The 25,535-nt window shown below is 56.9% G+C and overlaps 2 protein-coding genes across 8 annotated transcripts in view; one reads left to right on the plus strand and one right to left on the minus strand.

Moving 5' to 3' along the window:
- Positions 1-463: 463 nt before the first annotated feature.
- On the minus strand, positions 464-9,726 carry SSC4D (scavenger receptor cysteine rich family member with 4 domains). The gene is made up of 10 exons (XM_087752010.1): positions 9,615-9,726; positions 7,709-7,744; positions 6,602-6,907; positions 4,923-4,994; positions 4,253-4,567; positions 3,395-3,475; positions 3,039-3,116; positions 2,006-2,317; positions 1,353-1,430; positions 464-780 (listed from the first exon to the last, which is right to left on the minus strand). Exons 1-10 carry the CDS (start codon positions 9,724-9,726, stop codon positions 464-466), a joined length of 1,707 nt encoding a protein of 568 aa, XP_087608136.1.
- Positions 9,727-22,480: 12,754 nt separating this feature from the next.
- DTX2 (deltex E3 ubiquitin ligase 2) overlaps positions 22,481-25,535 on the plus strand; it is a 39,159-nt gene continuing 36,104 nt past the window's right edge. The window contains exons 1-3 of one of the 7 annotated variants that reach the window (XM_087751762.1): positions 22,615-23,215; positions 23,517-23,632; positions 25,059-25,358. Coding sequence is in view for 1 of the 7 variants with exons in the window: in XM_087751756.1 (XP_087607882.1) it covers positions 23,705-23,706; positions 25,059-25,358 (302 nt within the window). In the remaining 6 variants the exon portion in view is untranslated. Of the gene's footprint in view, positions 22,569-22,614; positions 23,216-23,488; positions 23,633-23,687; positions 23,707-25,058; positions 25,359-25,535 lie in introns of those variants that run through there. The other 6 variants (XM_087751755.1, XM_087751757.1, XM_087751761.1 and 3 more) reach the window with 6 other exon arrangements.

The raw sequence follows: 25,535 nt of genomic DNA on the forward strand, positions 1-25,535 counted from the left end.
TGCAAAGCAAATTGCAGAACAGCAGCAGCTCACTGCAGAGCCACTGGAATACCCTGGTTTGATTTCAACCCCCTTTTTACATTTTCTGAGTATAATTTAATGTCATTTTCACAGCAGAAAATCCATTTTTGTCTCCTCATCTCTTAAATGGCTGAAACCATCCAAGTTTCACACCAAAATCGGTTTTGTTTTTCCAAGGGGCAGTTCAGGGGGGAAAGCTTCAGCCAGTATTTTAGGAGCTGAGGAAAGCCCAGTCTTCACCCAGCTCTTCCCATCCTCAGAGCCCAAACACCGACGGGGGGCCCAGCCAGTGCCCCTGTGGGTGAGTGGGGAAACTGAGGCAGGGACTGAGTGTCCCTGACCAGCAGCCAGCGTTCAGCCCCTCTCCGTGGCCATTGCCACCAGCTCCCCTCCACCATCCCCATCCCCCCGTACCTGCACGAGGATCCCGGTGGGTGGGCGGTCATAGGATGCCGCAGACGGCACCAGCATCCTCGGAGTGGTCGCAGTTGTGGACGTCCCAGCGGATGTGGGAGCAGCGCAGCAGCGAGGGCTCATGACCCTTGCACTTGAGGTTGTCGAGGAAGATGTAGCCGGTGCCCCGGCCGTAGCGTGCCTCGCCCCAGGCCGCCACGGCGTGCCCGCAGCCCAGCTGCCTGCACACTACCTTGGCATCCCGCAGGTCCCAGGCGTCGTCGCACACCGTCCCCCACTGGGACAGGTAGAACATCTCCACGCGCCCCTCGCACCGGTGGCTGCCGTTCACCAGCCGCAGGGACCCTGCGGAGGGGATGGGATGAGGCAGCCCCGCGGGCAGCCCCTGCCCGTGCCCACCCCAGCACCGCATCCCCCTCTCCCTGCCTGCCACCGCCCTGGGACAGCAGTGCCCGCCAGGCTGGCTCCCCAGGGCTGGCAGAGAAGGGGCCTTTCCTGGCCAGGGGGGCCCTAGAGCAAGAAGAGCCCCGGTCTCTCCAAGGCTGAGCAGATGTTTGGTGCTCCCCATGGCGCTGCCACTGCCTCTGCACAGGCAGGAGCATGAGGGGGTGACCGTTTGCCAGCATCAGAGCTGGGGCTGACCCCCAAAGCATCGCGGTGGATGTTCAGGCTGAAGGAACAGACAATAATCTCTGTTCCTGGTGCAGCTCCAATGGTCCATACCCGCCTCTCCCCACTGAGGTCTATCACCTGAGGTCCATGCCACCAGCATGGCTTTCCCCCTCCCGTGGGCTGCTCCAGGTCAGCGCTTCAGCTACTGCTTGGCCTCTGCCCAAGCCACCTCCATTTCCACCCTGTGCCGGTGCAGAGCGTTCCCAGGGCTGGCACCGCATCCCCAGTGATACCTCGATACCTACCATCCTTGGGATGGGTTGGGGCTGATGTAGTGGTTGTAGCAGTGGCTTCTTGGAAATGGTCTCCAGCATTGTCAGCACCTGGTTCAGCGGGGAAGGGGTGGGAAAAGTGATTCAGGGGACTCCTGTGCCCCCCTGGACTGGGTCAGAGCCCCCCAGCAGCGGCATGGGACTGGCTGTGGATGGATGCAGGGATGTGTGGGGTGGGAAAAGTGATTCAGGGGACTCCTGTGCCCCCAGGGCTGGGTCAGAGCCCCCCAGCAGCGGTGTGGGACTGGCTGTGGATGGATCCAGGGATGTGTGGGGTGGGATGTGCAGCCACGGCGCTTCCAGGAAAGTGCACAAGCAGAGAGCAGAGGTGGTATCCACGCTCCGGCACCCGACTGCCACTGCTGTCCCCCCATGGGCAGGAGGAACCCCAGAGTCTTGGGGTTCACATTCACCCATCACCCCATTTCGGGGACCCCTTTTCCCCCAGCCAGCATGCATGTGGCTGAAATCCCGTTATCTCGTGGGTTTTCCACGCCACTGAGCCAGGCTTCAGCGGAGACCTGGGGAGCCCTGGGGAGTCGCATGCATCCTCCCTTTCCCACCTAGCTGGCAAAGAAGACCCTCAGGCAGGAGCCGGTGGCCATCAGGCTCGCTCTCGCTCTCACCTCGGCAAATGACCCCGGCGTCCTCGTGGTGGCCGCAGTTGTGCTGCCCCCAGCCCAGGTGGAAGCAGTCGGCCAGGCGAGCCTCGCCGCCGCCGCAGCCCACGTTATCCAGCAGGACAGGCCCGCTGCCATAGCCGAAGAAGCCGAGGATGGTGGCGGCGAGGGCGGTGCCGCAGCCCAGCTGCCGGCACACCACCTGGGCGTCGGGGAAGTCCCAGTCGTCGTCGCAGACGGTGCCCCAGGTGCCGTGGTACCACACCTCCACCCGCCCACGGCAGCTCCCGTTCCCATTCACCAGCCGCACGCCTCCACCTGCGTGGGGGGCCCCAGCACAGGCACGCCGCCGGGGGGACTGGGGATCCTCAGGGGGTCCAATGTCCCCTGATGACCCTCCAGGGGCATGGGGTGAGCCCCCAGGGAACATGGGGTGAGCCCCAGGGATGGAGGGTGAGCCCCTGGGGGCATGGGGTGAGCCTCTGGGGTACAGGGTAACCCCTGGGAACATGGGAGCAACCCCCTGGGGGCATGGGGTGAGTCTTGGGGATGTGGGGTGAACCTCTGGGGACGTGGGGTGACTCCCAAGCAGCACGGGGTGAGTACTGTGAGCATGGGGCAATCACTGGAGATGTGGGGTGAACCCCAGGGGGGTGTGGAGTGAACCCTGGGGATATGGGGTGAGCCCTGGGGATGTGGGGTAGCTCCCTGGGGACATGGGGTGAGCCCTGGGCATATGGGGCAACCTTTGGGGATATGGAATGAGCCCTGGGGGCATGGGGCGAGCCCTGAGGATGCAAGGTGAGCCCTGGGGATGTAATTCCCTGGGGTACTCGGGGGGCATAAGAGAACCCTGGGGATGTGGGATACCTCCTGGGGGCATGGGGCAAGTCCCTGGTGGCGTGGGGTGAAGCCTCGGAGTGTGGCGTGAACCATGGGGTGCCAGAGATCACCTGGGGCTGTGGGGTGAGCCCTGGGGGTATGGGGTAACCCCCCAGGGATGTGGAGCCTGGGGGACCATGCTGGACCACACACTTACTTTCCTGCTCGACAGTAAGGAGAGCGGTGGTGACCACCTCGGTGGCGTGGGAGGGCTGGTCCCTGCCGTCTGTCACTGCTGGGACAAGTGTGGGGACATGCGGGCATTGGGGGGGTCCGGCTCCAGCACCCACTGCCCCTGCTCCAGTTGGTGCCAGTGACCTCTAGCACCATGGTGGCCCAATGGCAAGCTACTGCCGTGGGCAACATCACTCCCCAAGCCTCACCTACGTGTGGCAGGACCCCTGGGTGACCGTGCTGGTGTCACAGGAGGACACAGAAGACACAGTCCCCCCCAGCGAGCCCCCAGCCCCGGTTACGGTGCAAGGGTGAGCTGCGTGGCTGCCAACCTCCTACCTGTGGCTGTGGCAGTGAGCGTCTCTTCGTAGTCCAGGGCCACTGAGGTGGTGAAAGACGTGATGGTGGATGTGTCCAGCCCTGCGGTGACACAGAGGGACAGAGGTGACACACAGGGAGAAGCTGCAAAGCCGTGAACTTGCTGACTCCAGGAGGCAGACCCTGGTCTGGGTGCTCCAGCGTGATGGGGATGGAGAAGCTTCGTTTTTCCCCTACCCCACCGAGCAAGGGCTGTGTGTGGTTGTGCCATCGGCTCCATGCCCGGGTGAGGTGCCAGAGGGGACGGGGACATTTAAGGGGGAAAGGACCAGCCTGAGAAAATTGTCCCTTGTCTCCTGCATCAGCCTCTTTGTTTGGTAATAGTGGGAAAGGAAAAGCACCGGCACTTAGTGCTCCCATCACTAGCCCTGATAATGAGGGAATTCAGGGGGATTATGAACATTATAAACGGTAATCAGTGGAGAATGGCAGAAATACATCATTTAGGGAGGGGAAGGGTAGGCAGGCCGAGTCTGGTGACGTGCCCGGCCTCCAGCTGCCACTTGCTCCTTCCGGACGCGGGCAGCTTGTTTTCCAGCCAGCAGAGCAGGGAAATGGCAGGCAGGCAGATGCATTGCCCTTGCAAATTGCTGTTTGGGCCGTGTCCCAGGCTCTCGGCGCGGTGTTGCAGCCCACTCCGGAGCGCCAGGATGACGGCAGATAAGAAGAAAGGATGCTCCTGCAGCGCAGAGCCCGGGTCCCTGCCTGACCTTGGACACGTCAGCATCTCTCTGAGGCCATTTCTCCTTGGGGACCAGGTTGCTCCTGGATATTTCCCTCCCAGGGGATGGCCCTGAAGGCAATGCTCTGCCCCAGTACCTGTGCAGATGACCCCAGCATCCTCATGGTGGCCGCAGTTATGGATGCCCCAGCCGAGGCTGTAGCAGGCGGAGAGGAAGGGCTCGCTGCCATCACAGTTGACGTTGTCCAGGAGGATGTGCCCCGTGCCGTAGCCGAAATAGGCGTTGCTCTTGTAATCCAGGGCTTGGCCGCAGCCCACCTGCTTGCACACCACGCTGGCATCGCTCAAGCCCCAGTCGTCGTCACAGACGGTGCCCCAGTTCCCGCGGTAGAAGATCTCCACCCGGCCTTGGCAGGTGTCGATCCCGCTCACCAGACGGATGCTGCCGTCACCTGGAGGGTGGCAGCATGTGGTGAAAAGGACGTTGCTTTCCCCAGGATGTCACCGCACGCACCACGGCACAGCAATGCCACCGAGCCTGGATCCGGCAGTGCCCATGACAGCAAAGAAACTGGGCAAGAAACTGAAGGGAAGGGGCAATGCTTTAGGCTGATCGGAGCCTCGGTGAATCTCTGGGATAGGGTTTGGCCGTGGCCAACACAACGACGGGATCCCCAGGGCTCTGCTGCTCGGAGCCAGAGAGTCGGGGTGCTTCACGGAGGGGCAGCGGGTGACGGGTGGGGGACACTGCCCTCTACCAGCCCTCAGCCAGGATGGGCCCCTGCAAGCGACGGCCGAGCAGCTTACTTTCCCCATCCTGCACCGCGGCTGTGAGGGTCCTGCTTGTCGGTCCTTCGCTGGCTTGCGTGGGCAAGAGCTCTGAAAAGAGAAGCAGAGAGACGGCGTCCATTGCTGCCCACAGTAATCCGTCCAGAAGCTGCCTGTGAGCAGTGCCCCCGCCCGCTGCTCCCCCAGCTCGGGCACCGCTGTGCACACATGCTGGCAAGCACCCACCACGGAAAGCGAGAGGGTTTGCACCAAACCAGCCCCCACGGGGAAAGAAAGAGGAGTTTTCAGCTGCACTGCTCTGCCCAGTTAGCCCGGTTGTAGGTGCAGGGAGGCGGATGGAGCCAGGACCTTGGCTGGTGGCATGGTGGGAAGTTGTGCCCGGCAGCACAGCATGGGGACCCAGACTAAATCATAATGCTGCGCTGAGCTGTTGGGAGTTGGGCTCCCACCTATCCTGGGATTTGGATTCAAAGTCATGGCATAAATATAGAAAAAAACAGTAATATTTTGATTTTTCTGCTGGTTTTACCTATATTTCTTCCGCTAACAATGTTGTTTCAAGCTACCATATTGCCCATCTTGTCCCAGCTCCTTGGCTGGGCTAGTGAAATTATCTGGGGGTGGTGCGGGGAGCTGGGCGGGAGCGGAGCCAGGCGGCCTGGTCGCCAGCCACACACATGCCTGAGGGCTGCGGGAAGCATCCTGGGAAACCCAGCCCACCAGCACAGTGAAGAGCTTTCCTCTGTAACCACAACCGACAGAGAGCTGGCTCTTGAAAGCTTCCCTGCAGCACGGGTAGGAGCACCTTCCCTTGGGGTCTGGTGCCTGGGTCAAACTCCTGCATCTCCTCTGAGGGCCACCCCAGAGCATCTCCTGGTCTCCTCTGCCAACCAAGCTACAAACACCTAAGGGCTCAAGCTGCCCTCAGACCCATCTCCCCCACCTCCTTCTTCAGTCCTTCCACATCTCCTCTCCAGCAGCTCCTTGAATTGGGGCTCCTGCTCAATCCATGACCTCCTTTCTCTGGTTGCTGCTGCTCCAACCCACCAGCCAGCCCAGCAGCCCCCCCTTTCCAAGCCCTGCTCCTGCAGGACGCAGAGATTCACTGAGCAGTTGCAGCCGTGGCCAAGCTCTGGGTCTGCACAGCCTCACGTTTACTGGTCGTTGATGCATGGCTGGTGAGCAAACCCTACGTAGCTATGCAGGAGGAACGTGTAGGGTATATAGGGGTCGGCATGGAGCCGTTCCACTTTCAGATGCCAAGTTGAAACGCTTTCCACTGCTTTTCTCACCTTTAGGAACATTTCCTACTGAAAAGCTCAGCAATTTAAAGAAAGGCAAGTCAAAAGGGGACTTCTGAGTCCTGCCTGACTCAGAGGCAGGAGCGTGGGTGGGCATGTGCTCCTTCCCCAGGGATCGTGCTGGAGAGGTTGCAAAGTCCCTGAGCTGGGAGTGACAGGGAACACAAACCAGGCTGGTCACCCTATGGAGCACCAGCACGCGGAGCTGGGAGATGACCTGGATTGAAGAAAGGGGTGGAGGAAGGATGCAGAGGAGGTTTGGCTGACCCAGGCTCAGAGAAACAGGCTCTGAGATACAATTCTTGGGCTCCCCCAAGGTGTCTGCAGACACCAGGACTTGCAGCACCACAGGGACCCCCCTGCTCTCCTTGTCCCCAGGGAACCAAGCCTCATTACCATTGCATATGACAGCCACGTCCTCGTAGTGGTAGCAGTTGTGGATGCCCCAGCCGTGGCTCCAGCACTCGCTCAGGGCTGCCTCCCGGCCCTTGCAGTCCACGTTGTCCAGGAAGATGGGTCCACTCCCTTGTCCGAAGGTCATGGCAGCCGGGAGGGTGATGGCGTGGCCACAGCCCAGCTGGCGACAGACCACGTTGGCATCCACAATGTCCCAGTCGTCATCGCAGACCGTTCCCCAGGAGCCGTTGTAGAGGATCTCCACTCGCCCCTGGCACCGGCTGGGCCCATTGGCGAGCCGTATCTCTGGAAGGACGGGCAGAGAGTGGTCTCTCAGCAGGCAACAAACCTGCCCCGGGGCCAGGAGGTGGCAAACACTCGGTGGGTGTCATGGGGAGGGCGGGAGCCCTCTCTGCACCAAATCTCTGCTCCTTAAAGAAAATGGTGACCCTTCGCTGTAGCACAAGGCAGCTGTTGGCTTGCTGCTGCCCACCCAATGGCGAGGCATGGGTTTCTCTTCATCCGCTGGAAGCAGCGGACATGAAGACTCAATACATCTCAATACATAAATGAGATGCCTTGTCACCCCATCATCTTGCCTACTAATGGCCTGGGCAATAACCCAATGGGAGAAGAAGAGAGCGGACATGTGGCATCACTTGATGACATATGACGGGTGACAAGTGGTGAGAAGCAATTAGCAAATTCTTATTGGCCTCAATTAATGCGTCCAGAGCTGGTCCCACGTGGGAGTTGGTGGGATGGAGATGATCTCTCAAGCTGCTGGCGATGGGGAGCAGGCATGTAAGCGCCCCTGGCCTGCCACATCAAGGGAATTACTCGCTCGGGTGTGACGAATGGCACAGGGACAGGGACTCAGCAGGAGGTGGCAAAATTCCCCTCTTGGGGTAATAAGGAGAACAGGGATAATAAAGAATCTCTATTTCCCTTCTGTAAAAGAAGTTTTGCTTTTTTTGCCATATTTTATTCCAAATCGATGTGCTTCCTTTTTTAAATTCCCCAAAGCCCATTTTTAACAAAAAAAAATTGCATTTTTCAACTACAAAACTTTCCTAGAGAAAAGCGACTTTAAGAGAAGAATCTCACCTGGGAATGGCAGCAGCGCGGGCTCGGAGGTGGTGCCTGCGAGGGAGAAGAAAATGGATCAGATCTCCCCAGCGTCCTCGCAGCGAGCAGAGGAGGGATGCAGCTCAAAGGATGATGGCAGCAGGGATGCGGGCAGGCACGGCGGGGACCGGCAGGACCCGGCAGCCCCCCCGGACCCACCCCACATGCTCTGCAGGAGTCACCCCCGCAGCCCCCGGGAGCACCCACACCCTACCAGTTAAATAACTGGAGTGCTGGAGCCAAGGTGCTCTCCCAGGGCAGGGCTTGTCTCCAGGCTCTTTGCAAGGACAGTTGGGTTTATTCTGGGAGCTCTGACAGCTTGAAATTTTACTAGAAACTACTTGTTCCTTCCCTTTTCTGCAAAGACCTGAGGTTTGTAGGGGGAAAAATAAACACCCTGTTCTCCTATTTGGGCACAAAACCCCTCTCGGCCCCAATTCTGAGTGATGTGGGGTCCCCCCGGGATGCTGCCAGCACGGGGCACTGAGGTCTGATCTTTTCCAGGCAGGCTGGAAAGTGATGCTGCGATGGCGGCAAGACCTGGGGATTAAACAGGCGAGACCAAGGGAGCAGAGACGCTGGCTCGCCGAAGGGGAGGATGGGGAAGGACACGGCAGCCCCGTGGGCTGGATAACAGGAGAGAGGTAATTCAGATCACCTCTGCACCAAAAACGTGGAGACGCGAGGCTTTTTAGGAAGAGCGTTTGATCCTGGTTTGTATTGATTTTTAACGCCTAGTCCACCCCGGTGCCAAAAAAGCAGTGGATAAAAAGGATATTGTTAAATATTCAATATTCATCTCCCTTTAAGTTGAAATCAAAGCTCTGAAATATTCATTTGAGAGCATCCTCCAGCAAAGTCAAGAGAGACCTGAAAAAATATGCCTGGTATGTCTACATTAATGAGGAATGAAAGGAAACCAGTATTTCTTGAGAAGAGAGAGCCCTCCACGTTACTCTGATCCAAAGCCAGAATAAAAGGGGAAACTAGCTCAGGTAAACACCGTCCCTTTCAGGGCACAGTGCTAAATAAAACCACCGAAGGGGAGGACAAATCACCCTTCGTTAGCGACTTAGCCGTGCCCATTAATGAAGAGAACCGGGAGAGCCCAGCGGTGCAGGGGACAGTGGCAGAGCCACCGGGTCCCCCCCTGTGTCCCCGCACCCCGACTGTGGGCGCAGGCACTGCCACCAGCATCTGGGGGGGACTGGGAGCTCCAGCGAGGGGGTGGGAACTGTAAAACCTGATTTAATCCAATTACGGTGTCTGACTACACCTTAATTGCCTGCTTTCTTGGCTGGCTTTGTCTTGGTGGGGCTTTGTTGAGGCAGGAAGGTGTTACCGACCGCCTGGCTGTAATTACACTGATAAAGTCACACCAGGATAATTACGCTGCCGCAGCGCTCGTGCAGACCCTCGTTGGAGAGCAGGAATGGCTTTTTCCAGTTCGATTTAAATGCTTCCCAGCCCGGCTGGACAGTGCCTGCCAGGAGTGACTTGGGATGGGTGTCCTCAGGGGACAGGTGCTCATCCCACCCATCCCCTCTGCAGGACCGGTCCCACACCTCCCATCCCTTGGCCATCAGCATCTTCCCAGCGGCGCTGCCTGCTCTGGGGCTCAGACCTGGATCATCCCCGTTGCCGGCAGCTGCCTGACCCAGCCGCCTGCCAGCCCTGAATGCTGAACTTGCCATCATGCACAGGTCATGGCGGCAGATAAAAGCTGAACTTGCTCCCTCCATCCCTGTGCATGCTCAGCGTCGTTGGGGACATCGTGATATTCCTGCTCATGGGTCTCCATGAAGAAAATCTCCTGCCCACAAAGCTGAGGCCAGGAGGGAGATCGTGGGTGCCTAAAATTATTCCACACCACGCAGGAGCTCACCAGTGGGGCCGAGGAGGAGGAGGAGTGCGGCTGGCATCAGGGAGAGAGGCAGCACCCTGACGTCTGGCCTCCCCACGCTATGCCGGCTGGCTGGATCGGGACCAGGTCTCATTGCTGCGCCGCAGTCCTCCAGCAGATGGGCGTCCAGAGGAGGTTGTCCCTGAAACACGCAGACAGCAGCGTTGGTGGTGATGGCCAGGAGAGCCTTTGCCCCACCAAGGGCCATGCAGGACCTGCAAACAATTCCCTCCTCGGCACTTGCTGGAGAAGTGACCAGGAGTCACATGAAAAATAATACAGACGGGATTTATTGAGAACAAGAGATTTTTTTTTTAGAGATGAAGCTGTAGGGCCACATCCCACCCACGAGACAAAACTGGAAGCAGTGAGAACCTCAGGGCTGGACTGCTGTACAGGCAGAAGGATGGACCTCAGACCCACCAGGACACCCAAATGCTGAGCCTCAGAGGTCTCACCCAGGGTCTTCAGCCCCCAAGACGTTCAGGGAACCATCCTGCCTGCATCCATGTGGAGCTTGTCCTTCTGTTACTTCTACATGAGGTTACAAGCAAACCCCGTAGCTCATATATACCATATACCCCATACCACACGTGGGTAAACTGAGTCACACATTAAATCCAGGCAGAACTGGGGAGGAGCTCCCCATCCACACAAGCCTGAAAAGCACTGAAACCCATGGAGTGGACCTAGTACTCCACCAAGTCATGTCACACAACCCCCTTTGGAAAGGGATGGTGCTTCACTTTGCCCCCAGCCAGGATGCCCACCCCATGTCCCTCCCCCAGGCTGCTCTGGCTCCGCTGGTGACAAACACTCAGTTAAAGCCCATCCTGGACACAGCCGTGGCCAACCCTCTGCTTTGCCTTGCCTCCTCTCCCTCCGGTGCTCTCCTCCAGTGAACTCCTGGAGACCATTCCCGCCTCCTCCTGACGAGAAGAGATCTGCTCTGCGGGTGACACAGCCTCCAGGCTCCCAGGGACCCTTCCCAGTGCCCACCCTGCAGAGGGGTCCCCACGGGGTCCCACCGGGCAGGACATGGTCATATATCCCACTTGAGTTACCAAGACGCCCTGTCCAGTGCCTTGCACCCATCTTTCTTCATCACCCTGTGATGAAATAATGCACCCAAGAGCTCTCTTGGGCAGCTCTGATTCCTGGCCACCGATGTTCCCCGAGACCTCCACGCTAACCACTCCACATGAGACCTCCGCCTCGCCTGGCACGTCCCCGGGGGCTTTACCCACAGGCCCCCATTGTCTCCGCTCTTTGTCATCCCGTGGGAAAAAGCAGGGAAAGGCATTTCTGTGAGAAGACAGAAATTTCTGGGGTCTGATACGACAGTGTCGTTCATCTGGGGGATGGAGATGCGAATTTGGCGGGGATGAGATGGAAAGCAAACAAGGGAATGTCAGGCAGAAACCAAGGAAGAGATTAAATGTAATAAGATGCTATTTCCCCTTCATTTACTGCTCCCTTCGGAAATTACTGCTGAAGTGGAGAATCTCTAGCTCTGTTTCACTCAGCCTGTTGGGCAGCGGGACGGGGGCTGATTCTGCTCTCCCTTACGCCCTGCGAACCCACAGCAGCACCCCAGCAGTCCCAGCAGTCGGCCTGACAGCAGCGCTGGGACAGCAGCGTGCGCTGGGGGAGCAGTGCCATCGTGAGGATGCTTTCACACGCTGGCTCTAAAGCCAAGGCTGTAAGTCTCAGCTAAGCGGAGGCCTAAAATTAGTCCCTCCAGCCTACACAAGGCGCAACATCTCCGGAAGGGGTGGGCACCGACTGCTGCTGCTTGAAGGATCTACTGATCGTCAGGAACTTGGGAAAGGACGGTGATGTCCGCTGTATCGGTGACCAAACACCCTCCCTGAGGAAACCCCTCATCCAGCCTTTCGCTGCTCCTGCTTTTCTGACATGGAGGCATGGGAAGAGCTCCCAGGTGGGACCATGTGCCGGTGCCGTGTCCCCCCAGCCAAGGTCCCTCAAGAACATAGGTTGGGTGGGCTCCCAAGCCTCCGGACCAAGCCTTTGGCTTTGTTGCCTGCACCAGCAAGAGATGATGTAGGACAGCACTGGAGGTGCAGGTTGGAGCCACCCTGGATGGGATATGGCCCCATTACACCTCCCTGCTCTCACCGCTCAGCTCCTGCTGACCAAGCCCCAGGAGGAGACCCGCCAGCAGGCAGACAGCTCAGTGCCGGGGGATGAAAATCAATCCAGTCCCTAAGGTGGTGTTTCTCAATACTCCATTCATCCCTCCTGCAGCACCGAATAATGTCGCCTTTTGTCCCGCCGGCCCTCCCCGCTCTCCGGTGGGGCAGGGCTGACAGACGGCCCCTCCGCCGCCCTGCCCTGGCCAAGCCCCCGCATCATGTCCTGCTCTCGGGGACATTGTCATCGCAGGCCACTTTTGTGCCGGAGCCAGCGCGTTCCTGCTCCCTGGCAGGGCGGCAGCAGGCATTAACCGCTGCGATGCTGTGCCACGGCTGACCCCTAAAAGGTAAAACCCGTCTTTCCTTCTCTGTCTTTGCTTTTCCACCTGCTTCTCCATCCTCACCCCAATGCTCAGGGTTAGGCTGCAAACTGAACCCCCTTTCCTTGCACCCAGGGGCCCTTGAAGACTGCCTATAGATTAAAAACTGCTTTTAAGCCATAATAAGCCATCGTGGCATGATAGCAAAGCACAGCATCCCTTTTACAGGGTTGCTAAATGTAGGTTTCTGAAAGTGCCTTCAAACTGGAGGCTTCCGAGCTGTTGGGTGTCTTGTAAAACAACCCCCAACCATGCATCCATGGAAGAAGCAGCGTACCCCCGGTCAGCCCCCGTCCTGCACGAGCATGGACCACTGCGTCTGATGCAAAACCGATGGGGTAGGAGCAGGGCTCTAACGCGGGGCACAGAAAGTCCCTGCTCCTACCCCAAATAACACACACCACAGCAGACACGCTGTGCCCAGCCAGCCCTTTGCCCTTAGTGAAACCTCCCTCCTCCCACCTCGACACGAGACCCCGCGGGTCTTTTGGTCCCCTTCAGTCCCCTTCGGACCCCTTTGGTCCCCTTTGGTCCCCCTTGGCCACGGCTGGACCAACCCCCCTGCTCTCTAGCTGTTACTTCTTCCACTTTTCAATTATTCAAACAACTTAATGAGAAGTTACAGTCTTTCAGCTGCCACCGCCCCATCAGATCGTTATTTGTAATTAGCACGCTAACCTAAAAAAAAGCATAATAAATCCACATACCTGTTTGGTATTTTCTTTCCAGTATAAAGATGGGTATATTTAATCCCAGAAATAAATACTCTTTTTTGAAGTAAAGAGCTGACTAATTAGTTGAAAATTTTTTTTAAATAATTGTTGAAATGGATATTCCTTCTTATCCCAGGAGAGAGGTGATGGGGATAAGGCAGGAATTTTTTCTTTAGGTGAGATTCTTGCTTAGTAAATTAAAAAAAAAAAAAAAAAAAAAAGGAAGAGAAAAAGGGTCTTATCCATCAACCGAACAGCTCCAGCCCCTCATCTCTTTGCACCTTTGGGGCCGGGAGGTGGCTGCTCTCAGCTGGGTTACAGCTCTAGCGCAGGACGGCAGCCCTGCATCCCATCCTGGGGCAGATCATCCCGAAAGCAAAGGAGAAAGAGAGGGAGGAGGAGGAGAAGGGGGAAGAAGCAGAGGAAGAAGAAGGAGAGAGGGAGGAAGAGAGAGAAGACCTCTAAGGAGCCATGGCGGGGAGGGAATGGCTCGGGTTTCACGAAGGCAGGCAGGGACACATCCTTAAATCGGGTGCTGGCAGAGCCTGGGTTACGTCTCAGGGGAAGGGAGAAGCTATTTCAGAGGATTTGGGCTTTTCAGCTCAGCTTTTCCCTCCTCGGCTTTCCGAATGCCCGCCTGGAGAGGAAGCCAGCAATAACCATCTGGCTGGAAATATTTCTGTCGATGCCTGAGCCAGCACCAGGACGCAGCCGGGAGGGGACGGTCCCAAGCCTCCTGCCCTGCCCAGGGGACCTGGGGACCGCTTGCCGGGAGCCTCACTCCTCCTGCAAACCATAGTCCTCCCTGCCTGTTCCTGGGCAAGAAATTGCTTCAGAGCTCCTTTTTTGGGGAGATTTTTCCTGCCCAGCCATCCAAGGCAGCTCTGCTGAGGACATGAGAGAGACCTGCCGTGTCCTCGCAACCTCAGCCCACGGTGTGGGATGCCCTGGGGCTGGGGCATCCCCAGCAGGTCCCTGGCTGGTACAGCAGGTCAGCCGGTGCTCAAAGCATCCGTGGCAGCTGGGCTCCTCTTTTCCAAGGGTGAAGTCAAGGAGATCTTCTCCAGGCTTCCAAAAATCAAAATATTTGTGTTGTCGTTGTTCCCCAGTCTCCCCTTTGTGAGAAACCTTTCCCATCCACCTCCATCACCTTGTGTGCTACACGTTCATGTTGTCCTTCAGCTCCCAACCGGGGCATCTCTCTCTCTTTTAAAAGGAAGTGTGTGTTTAACCATTTTTAACCATTATAGCCTTTTAACCATTTTAACCATCATTGCAAGTAAAAGCCTGACAAGACGAGACTCTTGGGTCTCAGCAGCCTTGAAGGCAATGGGAAAAGGACCCCCAAACATACCCGGTTTCCCAGTCTTGTGAATTCTTCAGCTCCCCAGCAATTTTAGGAGTCTGGCATGCTTTTGGCTTTGAACAAGTCAATCTTATGATCAACAGGATTCCTGTCCTCGCTTTCACAGGAGGCAGTGGTTGCCTTGTTGCTTTTGCTACTGGGTTGCTCATTTGCTCGTCCACAAAGCCCAGATCCTTAAATGCCCTTAAACGCCTGGGCTTCGTGTTTTAACTCAGTACAAAGCAGGCTCTGGCTACGACTGTCGCTAACTGCACGGTTACCCATCTGCCATTACTTTCTTGTAGGGATTCAGTAATTAGCAATTAGGCACTTAGTTTTTATTTCCCAGTAGCAGCAAAGTTCTAATTAGTCGGCTCACAAAGGCGAGTTTCAAAGGTGCCTTTTAAGTCTGTTTTGCCTAAACTTTGACAAACTCTCCGCCGTCCTGGCTAGCTGCCAGGGCCCACAGGCTGGAAATATCAACTTCAGCATCGATCCGCATCCAGACTTTGAACACCAGGAACGTAAGCCTCCCCAGACGCAAATGCGCAGGGGTAAGGTCAGCAGCCCGAAGATGCTCTCCACCCTGTCCATGAGTTCTCGGGCCATTTGAGCAGCATCTCAGATGTTTTCCATGTCTACATCGTTACTGCATGTGCTTTGAGTGGCTTGGCAGTATCAGGCTACGGGCTTACCCTGTTCCGAGGAAGAGAAAACACAGCCAGCCTTATTCAAGGAACAGCCACAACATAAGAAAGGCTAATTATAAAATTCCACAGGGCAGCAGGGCTGGTCTCTTGTTTGCCAGGAAGAAAAAGCTCTTTTTGTCCTTCGTGATGGTCCTGCTGCCTAGTCACTCCGGGCCATCGGTGATGCTCATGGGAGCTTCTGGAGGCGTCAGGGCTGAGCAGGACCGTGCCCACATCCACTCAGCATCTGAAATGTGCCATGAGCAGCATCTGCCACAGCTTCCTACGGCAGCAGGGTGGATGGCATCTATGGCAGCTGTCACCAAATCTCTTTTATGGCAGCAGCTCGGTCATGAGTGGAAGCTGGGGAAAAATAGTGGCTCATAAATCTGCAGAAAACACAGAGCCTTCAGAAAAAGAAAAAAAAAAAGCTTCCCTTTTCAATTAGCTGGGAAAATACAGAGAGGAGAGAGAAACCCATTTGTATGTACTACGCCATTGCCAGGAAATATGCTGGCGATTTAGAAGAAGGGCCTGGTGCAATATAAAAAAGCCACAGGCTAAAACAGAAGGCATCCTTTTGCTGGCAGGAGGAAAGGACGGGGCTATTCCTCAGGACACCAGTTGCTGTTGTGAGCCGTTAGCTGGCTTATAATGAACGACAAGTTTCCCCTGCTGATTGCTGAGCTAAATCACCGTGTATTTATGGGTTTCCTTCTCACTGCTGCCTGCACTTTGGGGAGCACCAGCATGAAGGATGCTGTGCCTGCAGCAGGATGGAGCCTCCTCTCCTTCCATGCCTTCCTCCGCTCCTCCTGCTGCTCCAGAGCACGGGCAGCTGATGGGACCCTGCGATGTGGGGTCCCGGGAGAGGAGCTCTCACACGCCAAACCAGCCGGCGTCCAGCAGTCTTAGGAGAAGGGGAAGATGTAAGCACAGTATGAGTGCATTTTGGTTCCCCTGTCCTGGTGTCAAGCCCTGCCTCGGTGCAGCTGGAGCTGTGGTCCCAGCACACCTCTGTGCTATTCGGTAACCCAAGTGCTAATTTTAACATATTTTTTGGCAGCTGGTAAGCACCAAAGGAAGGGCAGGGCTGCAGAAAGGGCAGCTGCAGCCACCAGAGAGGCTCAGCATTGCCCTTGGCTGCAGCAAGCTGGAGCTCAGGGAGAGGTACCCATCCTCTCCCCGGACAAAATCACCTTTGTTCCTCCCGGGAATCTGCTTCCAACGTGCTGCAGAAACCACCCCAGCCCAGTGAGAAAGAGCAGCCCAAGGACACGGCGCTGACAGGCGGCTCTGCGGAGGGCCAGCCGATCCGTGCCGTGGGCTGGCATCCAGAGCTGCAGAGGAGCAGGCACGGACCACAGGATGGAAGAGGGGATGGGAAACAAGGAGCTGAGTCCCCACAGTCGGTCACAGCAAAGGCGCTCGCTGTGGACCATTAGCTCTGGGGTACACCTGTAGCTCCCTCCCTTTTCCGTGTGCCCTCTCATGAGATTACCTCTCGGGGGTGAAGCCTCACCCTACACTGGGCTCCCGGCAGTGGGATCCTATGGGACAACACCGGCTTACATACAATGTGTCCGTTGGGACTAGTGCTCGGTGGCTTCTCTGCCCATGTCTGCCACCACCGGGGAACACAGGCAGCCAGCTTCTGCTGAAGCATTACTGGGGTTAGAGGGGACTGCTGCAGCCACAGCTTAAGCGCTTTTAAATAAAGGCCAGCTAGCTCGAACCGTGCCGAAGCGTGTGACTGAGAAGTGGTGACCTGCATGGGGACGGACAGACGGGGTGGACATCGCTGCCTGCCAGTGCAGGGACCTGCATGGGATGGAGATGCCATGTCTGAGCCTGCCGCTTCTTCCAGGCTGATCCAGAAAAGCTCCAGCTCCAGGGGCAGCCTGAAGGACCTCCGGAGGGACGGATCGCATTTTGGGCTGCCACACGGCTGAGTGTGCACTAGGTGGCATGCATTTTCAGGAAGAAATGCTTGAAGCAGCTGGGACAGGGGTTGGATTCGGGCAGAAAGCAAAGCTCTGCCGGTGCCAGCCCCAGGAACCTGCCTGCTCCGGGGGTGGCAGGGATGGGCAAAGCCGGCCTAAGGCGGAGCAGGGAGAGTGCTGTCCCTCATTAGCACTAATGGGGAGGTGAGGACAGCCAGAGCAGGCGAGAGGAGCACACGGCCCAAAGGACTCGGCATCGGCGGTTTCTCGGCTGGATTTTGCAAAGGCAGGGATGGAGGGAGACTTTTTACCAGGGTCTGTAGCGACAGAAGGGGCAGGGGTTTTACACTGAAAGAGGGTAAATTTAAAGTGGACGTAATGAAGAAATGTTTTACGATGACGGTGGTGAGGCATGGGAACGGGTTGCCTGGAGAAGCTGCAGATGCCCCATCATTGGAAGTGTTCAAGGTCAGGTTGGATGGGGCTTGAAGCAACCTGATCTGGTGGAAGATGTCCCTGCCCATGACTGGGGATTGGATTAGATGGTCTTCAAAGGTCCCTTCCAACCCAAATCGTTCATGATTCCTTGATTTCCCTGGAGAAGGCAGGCAGTGGGGCACAGGGAGGTTAGCAGAGCTGACAGAGCATCTCCCACCACCAGCAGGGACCAGGGACACCTCCCCTTCAGCAGCCAAATCCCAGGTATCGGAGAGCAAGGTCACCCGGTAAGAGCGGGATGGCTGTAACAGATCCCATCTCCGCTTTGTCTAATCAGTCCTTGGCAGGGACTGGCAGCAGCTGCTGCAGAGGAAAATGAAACGAAATTTCACCTATTATCCTCTGCCTGCAGAGGAATTTCTTCCTAGTTCCTGTCACTTCAGGTTTGGCTGCTCAGGGAAATTAATCTGAAATCAAGTGGGCTGTGAATTCAGAGTGCCGCAGCAATCCCAGCGTAGCTTGGACAGACAGTTTTCTAAGTGGCCAGGCTATTCCCCAGAGCACGGGCTAACCCTGGCAATTTAACAGAGCCTCGAGCATCAGGTTTTATATACATTAGTGCAGGACCTTGAGTCAAAAACACATGAGATGGAGCAGCCATGGGGAAATTAAGTTGACAGCCTTCCAGCCTCGCTGCAAGAAAAGAAACAGGGAGAAAGCAAATATTTGGCTAGTTAGCCCAGTGTGCGGATGGCTCAGCCAGAAGATGAGCCCATGTTGGAGGACTCGCTGCCTTGCATACTGATTTGGGGAGCATGCAGAGAAGGTTGTTTCAGCGTGTGAGTGCGGGAAATAAGGGATCCATCTGAAAAAAAAGCATAAGAGAGTATGTTAAACGCTGTGGATCGTTAGGGTAAAAATCTTATCAAATATTGTATCAAATATTTTTGCAGACAGTGAGGACTCTGAGGTCTCCATCCCTGTGAAGAGTAAACGGGGTCCGTTGGAGAGCAGGACACTGAGGTTCACCTTTCAAGCTCAGAGAGCATCGAGCATCTTTGCAGCCACCATCGCACAAAGCAGTTGAAGGAATTTGTGCAGTGGGGTCTGATGGTCTCGGCTGTTCATCAGGCCCAGGATTCATGTTGTACATGGTGCCTCGGCTCTGCTACCCCCTTCCAGGGTGTTGGACCATCGTGGCGTACAGCTGTGGCTGCGACACGTGAGGGAGAGGTATGAGAAGAGGATGACTGAGGTCCAGCAAAGCGCTTGCATTGCTGAGCTGAGCTACCTCAGCCATCCACCGTGCCCCACAGAGCCTCCCACGTACCCTGATGCAAGATGTCCTACCAGATCGCCTCATGAATCCCTGCTCAAAACCAAAGGATAATAATAAGAAGAAAGTAAATCCAAGGCACTTCTAGGTTCTTCCCGCAGCTCAGCCACCACCTGGCTGGTTTCTCCCCATCGTACAGCCCTTCCCTTCTCCTGGTGACTACACCCAGTGCACCTCTGCTCTTCCCCAACCCCATAGACACCCTGCAGCCCTTACCAGTAGCACCCTTCGGACCCTGCAGCATCATCTGAAGCCCTCGCCCAGCTTCCCTCACCAGCCAGGACTCCTTGCTCCCAACTTGCAGCACCTCTTCATCTTCCAGCCATGCCACGTAGCTCTGCCAGGCTCAATATAATCTATTCTTCACCCTCCTCGATTCTCCCTGAAACCTGTTCCTGTTTAGGATCAGAGGATATTTAATGCCTGTCTACCTGTGCAACCACACGGATCAGAGTCTGCTTTATAAAGCGTACCTATCTATTTTTCAGGCTTGTGTGTATCGAGGTAGAAAGGAAAAAAAAAATCCTCGCATCGCTCTTCGGTTCCTTATTACAGCCGCAGGAGACAGGAATTCTAAGCACCTGAGCTGTAAATGTGAAACTTATTGCTTAAACAGACACGTTACAAGCAGGCTATCAGTCACATTTGGCAATTATTAGTACTTTGTGAGTATTTTGAACTCAAGTATGTGACACTCTCATCCATCCTGGAGCAGAGAAATCCATGGGCATTTGCGTACGAGGCTGAACTGCAGGGAGATACGGCTCCGGAGGATTTTTACCGCGGCTGCAATGGTTACGTGCTCAGCACCATACATCTTCTGTAGGCAGAAAACTGACCCTATATAAGCGCTGTAAAGATGTCCTGTGTATTTAACCCAGGAAGCAGAGCTTCACAATATCCCTCCACGCCTATGGTGTAAGGTGGTTCTGCATGGTATTTCTGCTATAATTATTGAGTCCAAGCATAATGTACTTTGTTTTTATAAGCCTTTGGGCGCACCTCTGGAGCAGGCGTATCAGGGCACGTCGCGGTGAATCAGTGCTGCTGGCTCTAAAGTCCGGGGAAGTTTAAAGTCGTTTGATAAGGACTGGTGAATGCTGCCTGATGCTGAAATGCCTTGGTGGCGGTTCTGACTTCTGCTGCCGAAGCACCCATCGAGGGAAAAACCCAGGTGGGCTCTGACCTACCTCTAACACCGTATTAAGAAGTAACCCACCTATCTGCAAGGTCTTCCAGAATTAACGTTGTTTCTAAATAAACGCAGACGTCTCGCGAGGGGGCTGATCGGGATGAAGCAGGCGGCTGGAAGGAAGCAGTGCTGTTGGCAGAGATACCTGCTGCACACGTGCGTTGTATTCAACGATCCTCATCCCGTGCTCAGGCAACGAACACGGCAGTGATCTCCAGGGGGTTGTTTCTCATTTACATGAATGTAAATAAAACCAAAAATAACTCTCCTGAAGGGTGGAGCTGAGCAGCTGAGCAGCCCCCGGCTGAATGGGGCTCCGGTGGTCACAGCCCCCCGGGACTCCCCGGCCACCTTCAGCGGGATGAGTCCGTGTCTGGAAAGCAGCTCCCACAGACAACGTCCAGACCATTAAGCTTCATTAGAGGCCGCACCTCTAACGAGCCGGAGGTGTCACAGGCTCTGCTGAACCACGGGGATAGAGGTAACCGCACTGGGAGCGTACGTATGTCTCACGTTTCTCTAAAAGGAGCAAATTCTGTAGCTTGGACCCAAGATATTGCAGAACCCATAGGAGAAGACCCCAGTGCCACCTGTCCCAGGGAAACCCGTGGCCCGTGCTCCGCTCCGGAGGGGGCCGCGCGCCGCTCCCTGCCCTGCCTCGCTCCGCGCAAATTCCCAGCAGAGGAGCGGTGCAAGACAGGAGAAACCCAAAGCAGGAGCAGAGCGGGATGGGAGCCGTCCAGGGCACGGGGGAGAGCAGGGGCTGGGTACCGACCGCTGAGCGTCAGCGCCGACACCTCTCTCACTAGGTACGACCAAAAAAAAAAAAAAACGATTTGAACACAAGGCATCAAAATAAAAAGGTCTTCAAAGCTGCAAAACCGAGGAAGGGCCAGGCCACGTCCGCTCCTGCTCTTTCCTCCCAACCCCGCATCGCTGCTGCAAAGCGCCCGCTTCAGGTCGCCCCAGGATTTTGGGCAGAGAAATGACAACTTCCCTGCGCTTCTCCCCGTTTCCAGGCCTTTTCAAGCCAGAAATCTCCTTCTCCGTCGCTCGCCTTTACGGGAAAAATGTATTTTCAAAGCCCTCTAATCCAGCGGGCGATTCCCTCCTTTTCCGGGCCATTCCCAGCCCTGCCCGCGGCCAGGCCGGCAGCTGCCGGGCATCGCCTGCGCGGCCCCGCTGCTCCTCTGGGCCGGGGGTCCCGGGGCTCCCGGGGGTCTGAGGAGCCGGAGGGGGACACGGGGGTGACGGGCACCCGCGCGTGTGTCCCCCAAGGGTGACGGACCCCCGGCAGTGCACAGGCGGCGGGGCTGGGGGTCTGTCCCGCTGTCCGGACAAGGGGTGATGCTGTCCGCGCAGTGCCGCCGAGCAAAGCGGCTCTGGCCCACCCGGGGCCGCCCGCGGGGGGAACGGGCAGCGTGCAAGGGGCACAGGCAGCGTGCAAGGGGCACGGCCGGAACCGCTCTGCCCCCGGCTCCGGGGACCTCACGCGCACGCCTGCTGTCACACACGAGCGCACAGCCTCTCACACCCGCTCGCGCGCTCACAAGCGCAGGGACACACATACAGTACCTCGCACGCTCAGAAATGCGGAGTATCACACGTATGTGGTACTGCACACGCACAGTATCACACGCGTGCTCGCACACACACAGCATCTCTTGCACACGCAGTAGTGCGCTCACACGGTATCGCACTCACGGCACCGCACACACAGTGTCACGCACACACAGTGTCGCACTCACACAGCGTGACACGCACATGCGCTCCCACTCGCAGACATGTTGTATCTCTCACCCACAGCGTTGCACGCACAGTAACGCACACACGTGCACTCACACACAACCCCACTCACACACACGTGGTATCCCACACCACCAGTATTACACACGCACACACTCGCGCACCCAGCATCACGCACCCAGTACCCCGCTCACACACAGTACCCTCCCCCCACTCACACACACACCCTCACACGTGCACACTCACGCGCATTCACGCACATTCACACACGCACACACTCACACTCAGGCACACTTATGCACATGCGCACTCACACATGCACACACACTTGCAGATGTGCATGCACACAAACACGCTCACGCACAAGCTCTCACACAATCACATGCAATCGCACACACGCACGTGTGCACTCTCTCACACATGCACACACACACACACATGCACACACTCTCACACATGTACACACACTCACATACATGCACACACACGCACCCTCACGCACACATGCACACACTCACACGCGCACACACCCGCACACCCGCACGCACATGCATGCACACTCTCACACTTACACATGCACTCCCACTCACACACACCTCGCACACACACACGCATGCACACGCACTCAAATACACACACGCACACCCACTCACATACACACACACTCACACATGCACCCCCTCCCACGCGCACACACACACCCACTCACACCCACTCACATACACGCACACCCTCACACGCATACCCACTCACACACATGCACACCCACAGACACGCACAAACACTCACACGCGCGCGCGCGCACACTCACGCGCAAACACGCGCGCACCCCCCCGCATCCCCGCGCACACGCGCTCCACGCGCTCCCCCGCCCCGCGGGCGCTGCCGGCCCCGCCCCCCGCCCGCCATCCCCCAGGCGGCCGCGCGGGCGCACGCGCGCTGCCTCCCGCTGCCGCGGGCCGGGACGCGGCCGCCCCGCAGCCGCCGCCGGGACTCGGGTGAGGGGCGCGGCGGGGGCCGGGGCCGGGGCGGGCGGCGCGGGGGCGGGCAGCGCCGGCGGCCCCTTTCCCCGTGGGCGAGGGGCCCGGGCCGCCGGCGAGGGGCCTCCCGCGGGGCCGTCACGGCGGCGAGCGACCGGTACCGGCGCGCGGCCGCCCCGGGCCCAGCCCGCTCGCGGCGGCGCGGGGCGGGGGGGCGGCCGGTAGCCGGGCCTTGCCCTGCGCGCCCGGGAGGCCGTTCCCCCGCTCGGCCCGGGGGACGAGAGCGCGGTTCCCCTCGCAGCAGGCCCCGTCCCCTCCGCCGCCCCCGAGGGGGGACCGGTGCCGCCCGGACAAACCCGCCTGCACCTGCGGGGCCCGCGGGGGCGCCTTACCCCGGGGTAACCGGGTGTCTGAAGCGGGGGGGGCGCCGTGTTGAAGCCGGGAGGCGGCTGCCGTGGTGCTGCCGGGAGCTGCCAGCCTGGGCCGGAGCCCTCGGACGGGCGGCAGCGGCCCGGCTGGCCCCCAGCCCCGGCTCCCCTCGGCGGGGCTTGGCTTGGCCCTCCCCGGCGGCCCGGCCGTGCCGTCCGGCTACGGGCAGGGGACGAGCCCTGCTGGTGCGAGCCGAAGCTTTCGGGAAGCCGGAGGAGCCCTCCAGATCTCGCCAGGTTTGCACCCCCACAAATAAACAGCCTCCCCACGAATAAACAACCCGCCTCGGTGCCCAGAAGCGAGGAGTGGGTTTGGTGCGATCCTGTCTGCAGGTGTACCTGCCCTCTTCTCGCTGCCTCCGCTTTCCTATTCATTCGTGCCTGAAATAAGCCCTCTGATAAGCTTTGTTCCGCTTCGGTTGCTGTTTTTATTTTTCTTCTCCGAAGGGAACTCTCTTAAAGCTTGTTTTGAATGGAAGGAGTCCAGGTTTGGAGCGGTCGGGTTTGATTTCTTCTGTTCTTTTGGCTGTCAACCCAGCCACCTTGTGCCGCGAGGGTCAGCAAAGGCTGGGAGAAGGCAGGACCGTGTCGAGGACAGATCGATCTGCATGGCTGGAGTTCTTCATTCGACCTCCCCTCTACCACCTTGCTCTGGTATTACCCTTGGTTGCTGCTAGCTGCGTGCTAGTTGGTGCTGGGTGCTCGTGTCCGGAAAGATGTGCTTAGATGTGAGTTATCTCACAGTCAGAAGTGCGGATCAGATGATGTGGGGGGCCCTGGCGGGGTGGTTTGGGGTCAGGGTGGCGCAGGGCACCCATAACGCTGCTCCAGCCCCGCGCCCTGCGCAGGGTCACGGGCTCGTTACAGCCCCGCTGCCTCCCTCTGCTGTACCTGCTCTCCTGATCCATGTGTAATCTTTTCCCGTGGGCTCTTTGCAGCCCTTCCAGTCCCATCTCTCATGTGGTGTTAGTGGTGCTTAACAAATCCCTCCTGGGCACCCTCTTTTCTGAGCAACCTGCTGAAAAGTCTCTGTTTTACTGATCTGGTGATTTTTATTTTTATAATGCAGCCCAGCTCAAGGGCTCCTGAGGCCTTTTCTTTTCCAGGTACAAGCTAGCATATCATTTAAACTTTTATCAACGCTGGCAACTTCAGTTCAGAAACTTAAAAAGGGACTTGGCATTTTTAGAAATCATCTCAGACCCGTGAATTTTAAGATCCTGCATTTAAAGTGAAAGAAAATTATGCTTCCTGGAAGTAGAACAGGTTTGAGAATTAAACATGTCGTTCAAATGCTTTAATTCCCACCTGCCTGTCCCCAGCTTTCTCACCACCATTTGCTGGAGCTTGAGGAGCAGGGAGTGAATCTGCTGGGAAACACAACCAAATGCACCCAATTCTGTTCCTGTCCAAGTCCACGATTAAATCCATGTGGGTAGATGTGCTGGGGTGTAAAGATCCAACCAAACAAATCCAAATTCAAGATCTGAGCCCAAGCTACAAATTACCTCCTAAGTGGAGGGCAGTTGGATGGAATATTTAAGTATGCTCTTCAAGTAGTCGTGCTTTTGTTTTCATTTGGGGCAAGGTGGCCCATAGGATTTCTAATTGGAGCTAGGCATGTTTGCTGAATAAACGTCGCTTTTAGGGGTTGGTATGACTTTTAGCTTTTCAAGGCATTTTTAAAGCTCGAAGCATTATAGTCCATGGGATTTTAGCAAAGACGTGTAGCTACGCTCTCTGGGCTGCCAGCCTTCCAAGGACAGAGCCAGCGTGAAGGAGCTGGTGCAGCTGAACTGCTGCTGCTAGCATCCAAAACGCGGTGCTGGTAAAGGGGGGTGCATAACGCATCCCAGGCCGCAGCCAGGCGTCTCAGCACAGCTCTGTTAGCTGCCCACCCCAAACCCTCTCTGCCTTGCTGTAACGCAGACAGCAGCCCGAGGGGGTAGGCTGAAAACTGCATGAGCAGCTCTGGTATTGAATTTCTCCGCTTTTAATATTTGTGTGCTGCTGGATTCATGGAGAGCGGAAAGGAACTGCAACTTCAGGCCTTTTATTTCTCTTGTTTGCCTTAACTCAGGGACTCGTGTAATTTTGGCTTACTGAAGCTCTCCCGCATTCCTCACTTCCCAATCCATGCAAACAGCTGCTGGCACGAGCAGCGTTCAGAAGCGAGAACTGGCAGGAGGCTGAAATACGCCCCTTGCTCCTCCTTTGGACCAGCAGTCCCAGCGCAGGAAATATTTTTCCGTTCTGATGGGGAAGCGAATGTTGGAGCACGCGACACTCGCCTACAGCCAGTCCGGGTACCTTTGCTCGCCTGTAGGAGCTGGTCAGCATGTGTGGTCCAGGATTCAAAGCATCGCTGCCATCCGAGGGGGTGAGCAATAAGCTTTTGTCACCCGGCTGTTCTCGGCCAGTGTCCCAGCAAGTGCGAGGTGGTACATGAAGGAGGCAGCTGTTCTGCTGGGATACCCTCTTTTTTCCATTTCCTGCTGCTGTGTTTCAAAAAGGAAGTAAAACGAATCGCCGACGCCCTCCAAACAGCTCCTGCTCT

Source organism: Nipponia nippon, unplaced genomic scaffold (assembly GCF_047370975.1).
Source record: "Nipponia nippon isolate SJK-2023a ecotype South Korea unplaced genomic scaffold, ASM4737097v1 scaffold_15, whole genome shotgun sequence".
Lineage (NCBI taxonomy): Eukaryota > Metazoa > Chordata > Aves > Pelecaniformes > Threskiornithidae > Nipponia > Nipponia nippon.

Excerpts from the sequence above, each read along its gene's own strand:
- SSC4D (XM_087752010.1), bottom strand. The coding sequence starts at position 9,726 with ATGAGACCTGGTCCCGATCCAGCCAGCCGGCATAGCGTGGGGAGGCCA. Across the intron at positions 4,995-6,601 it reads CGTGGCTGTCATATGCAATG|AGCTCTTGCCCACGCAAGCC; the intron begins GTAATGAGGCTT and ends TTCTCTTTTCAG. Across the intron at positions 3,117-3,394 it reads GCTCACTGCCACAGCCACAG|CAGTGACAGACGGCAGGGAC; the intron begins GTAGGAGGTTGG and ends CACTTGTCCCAG.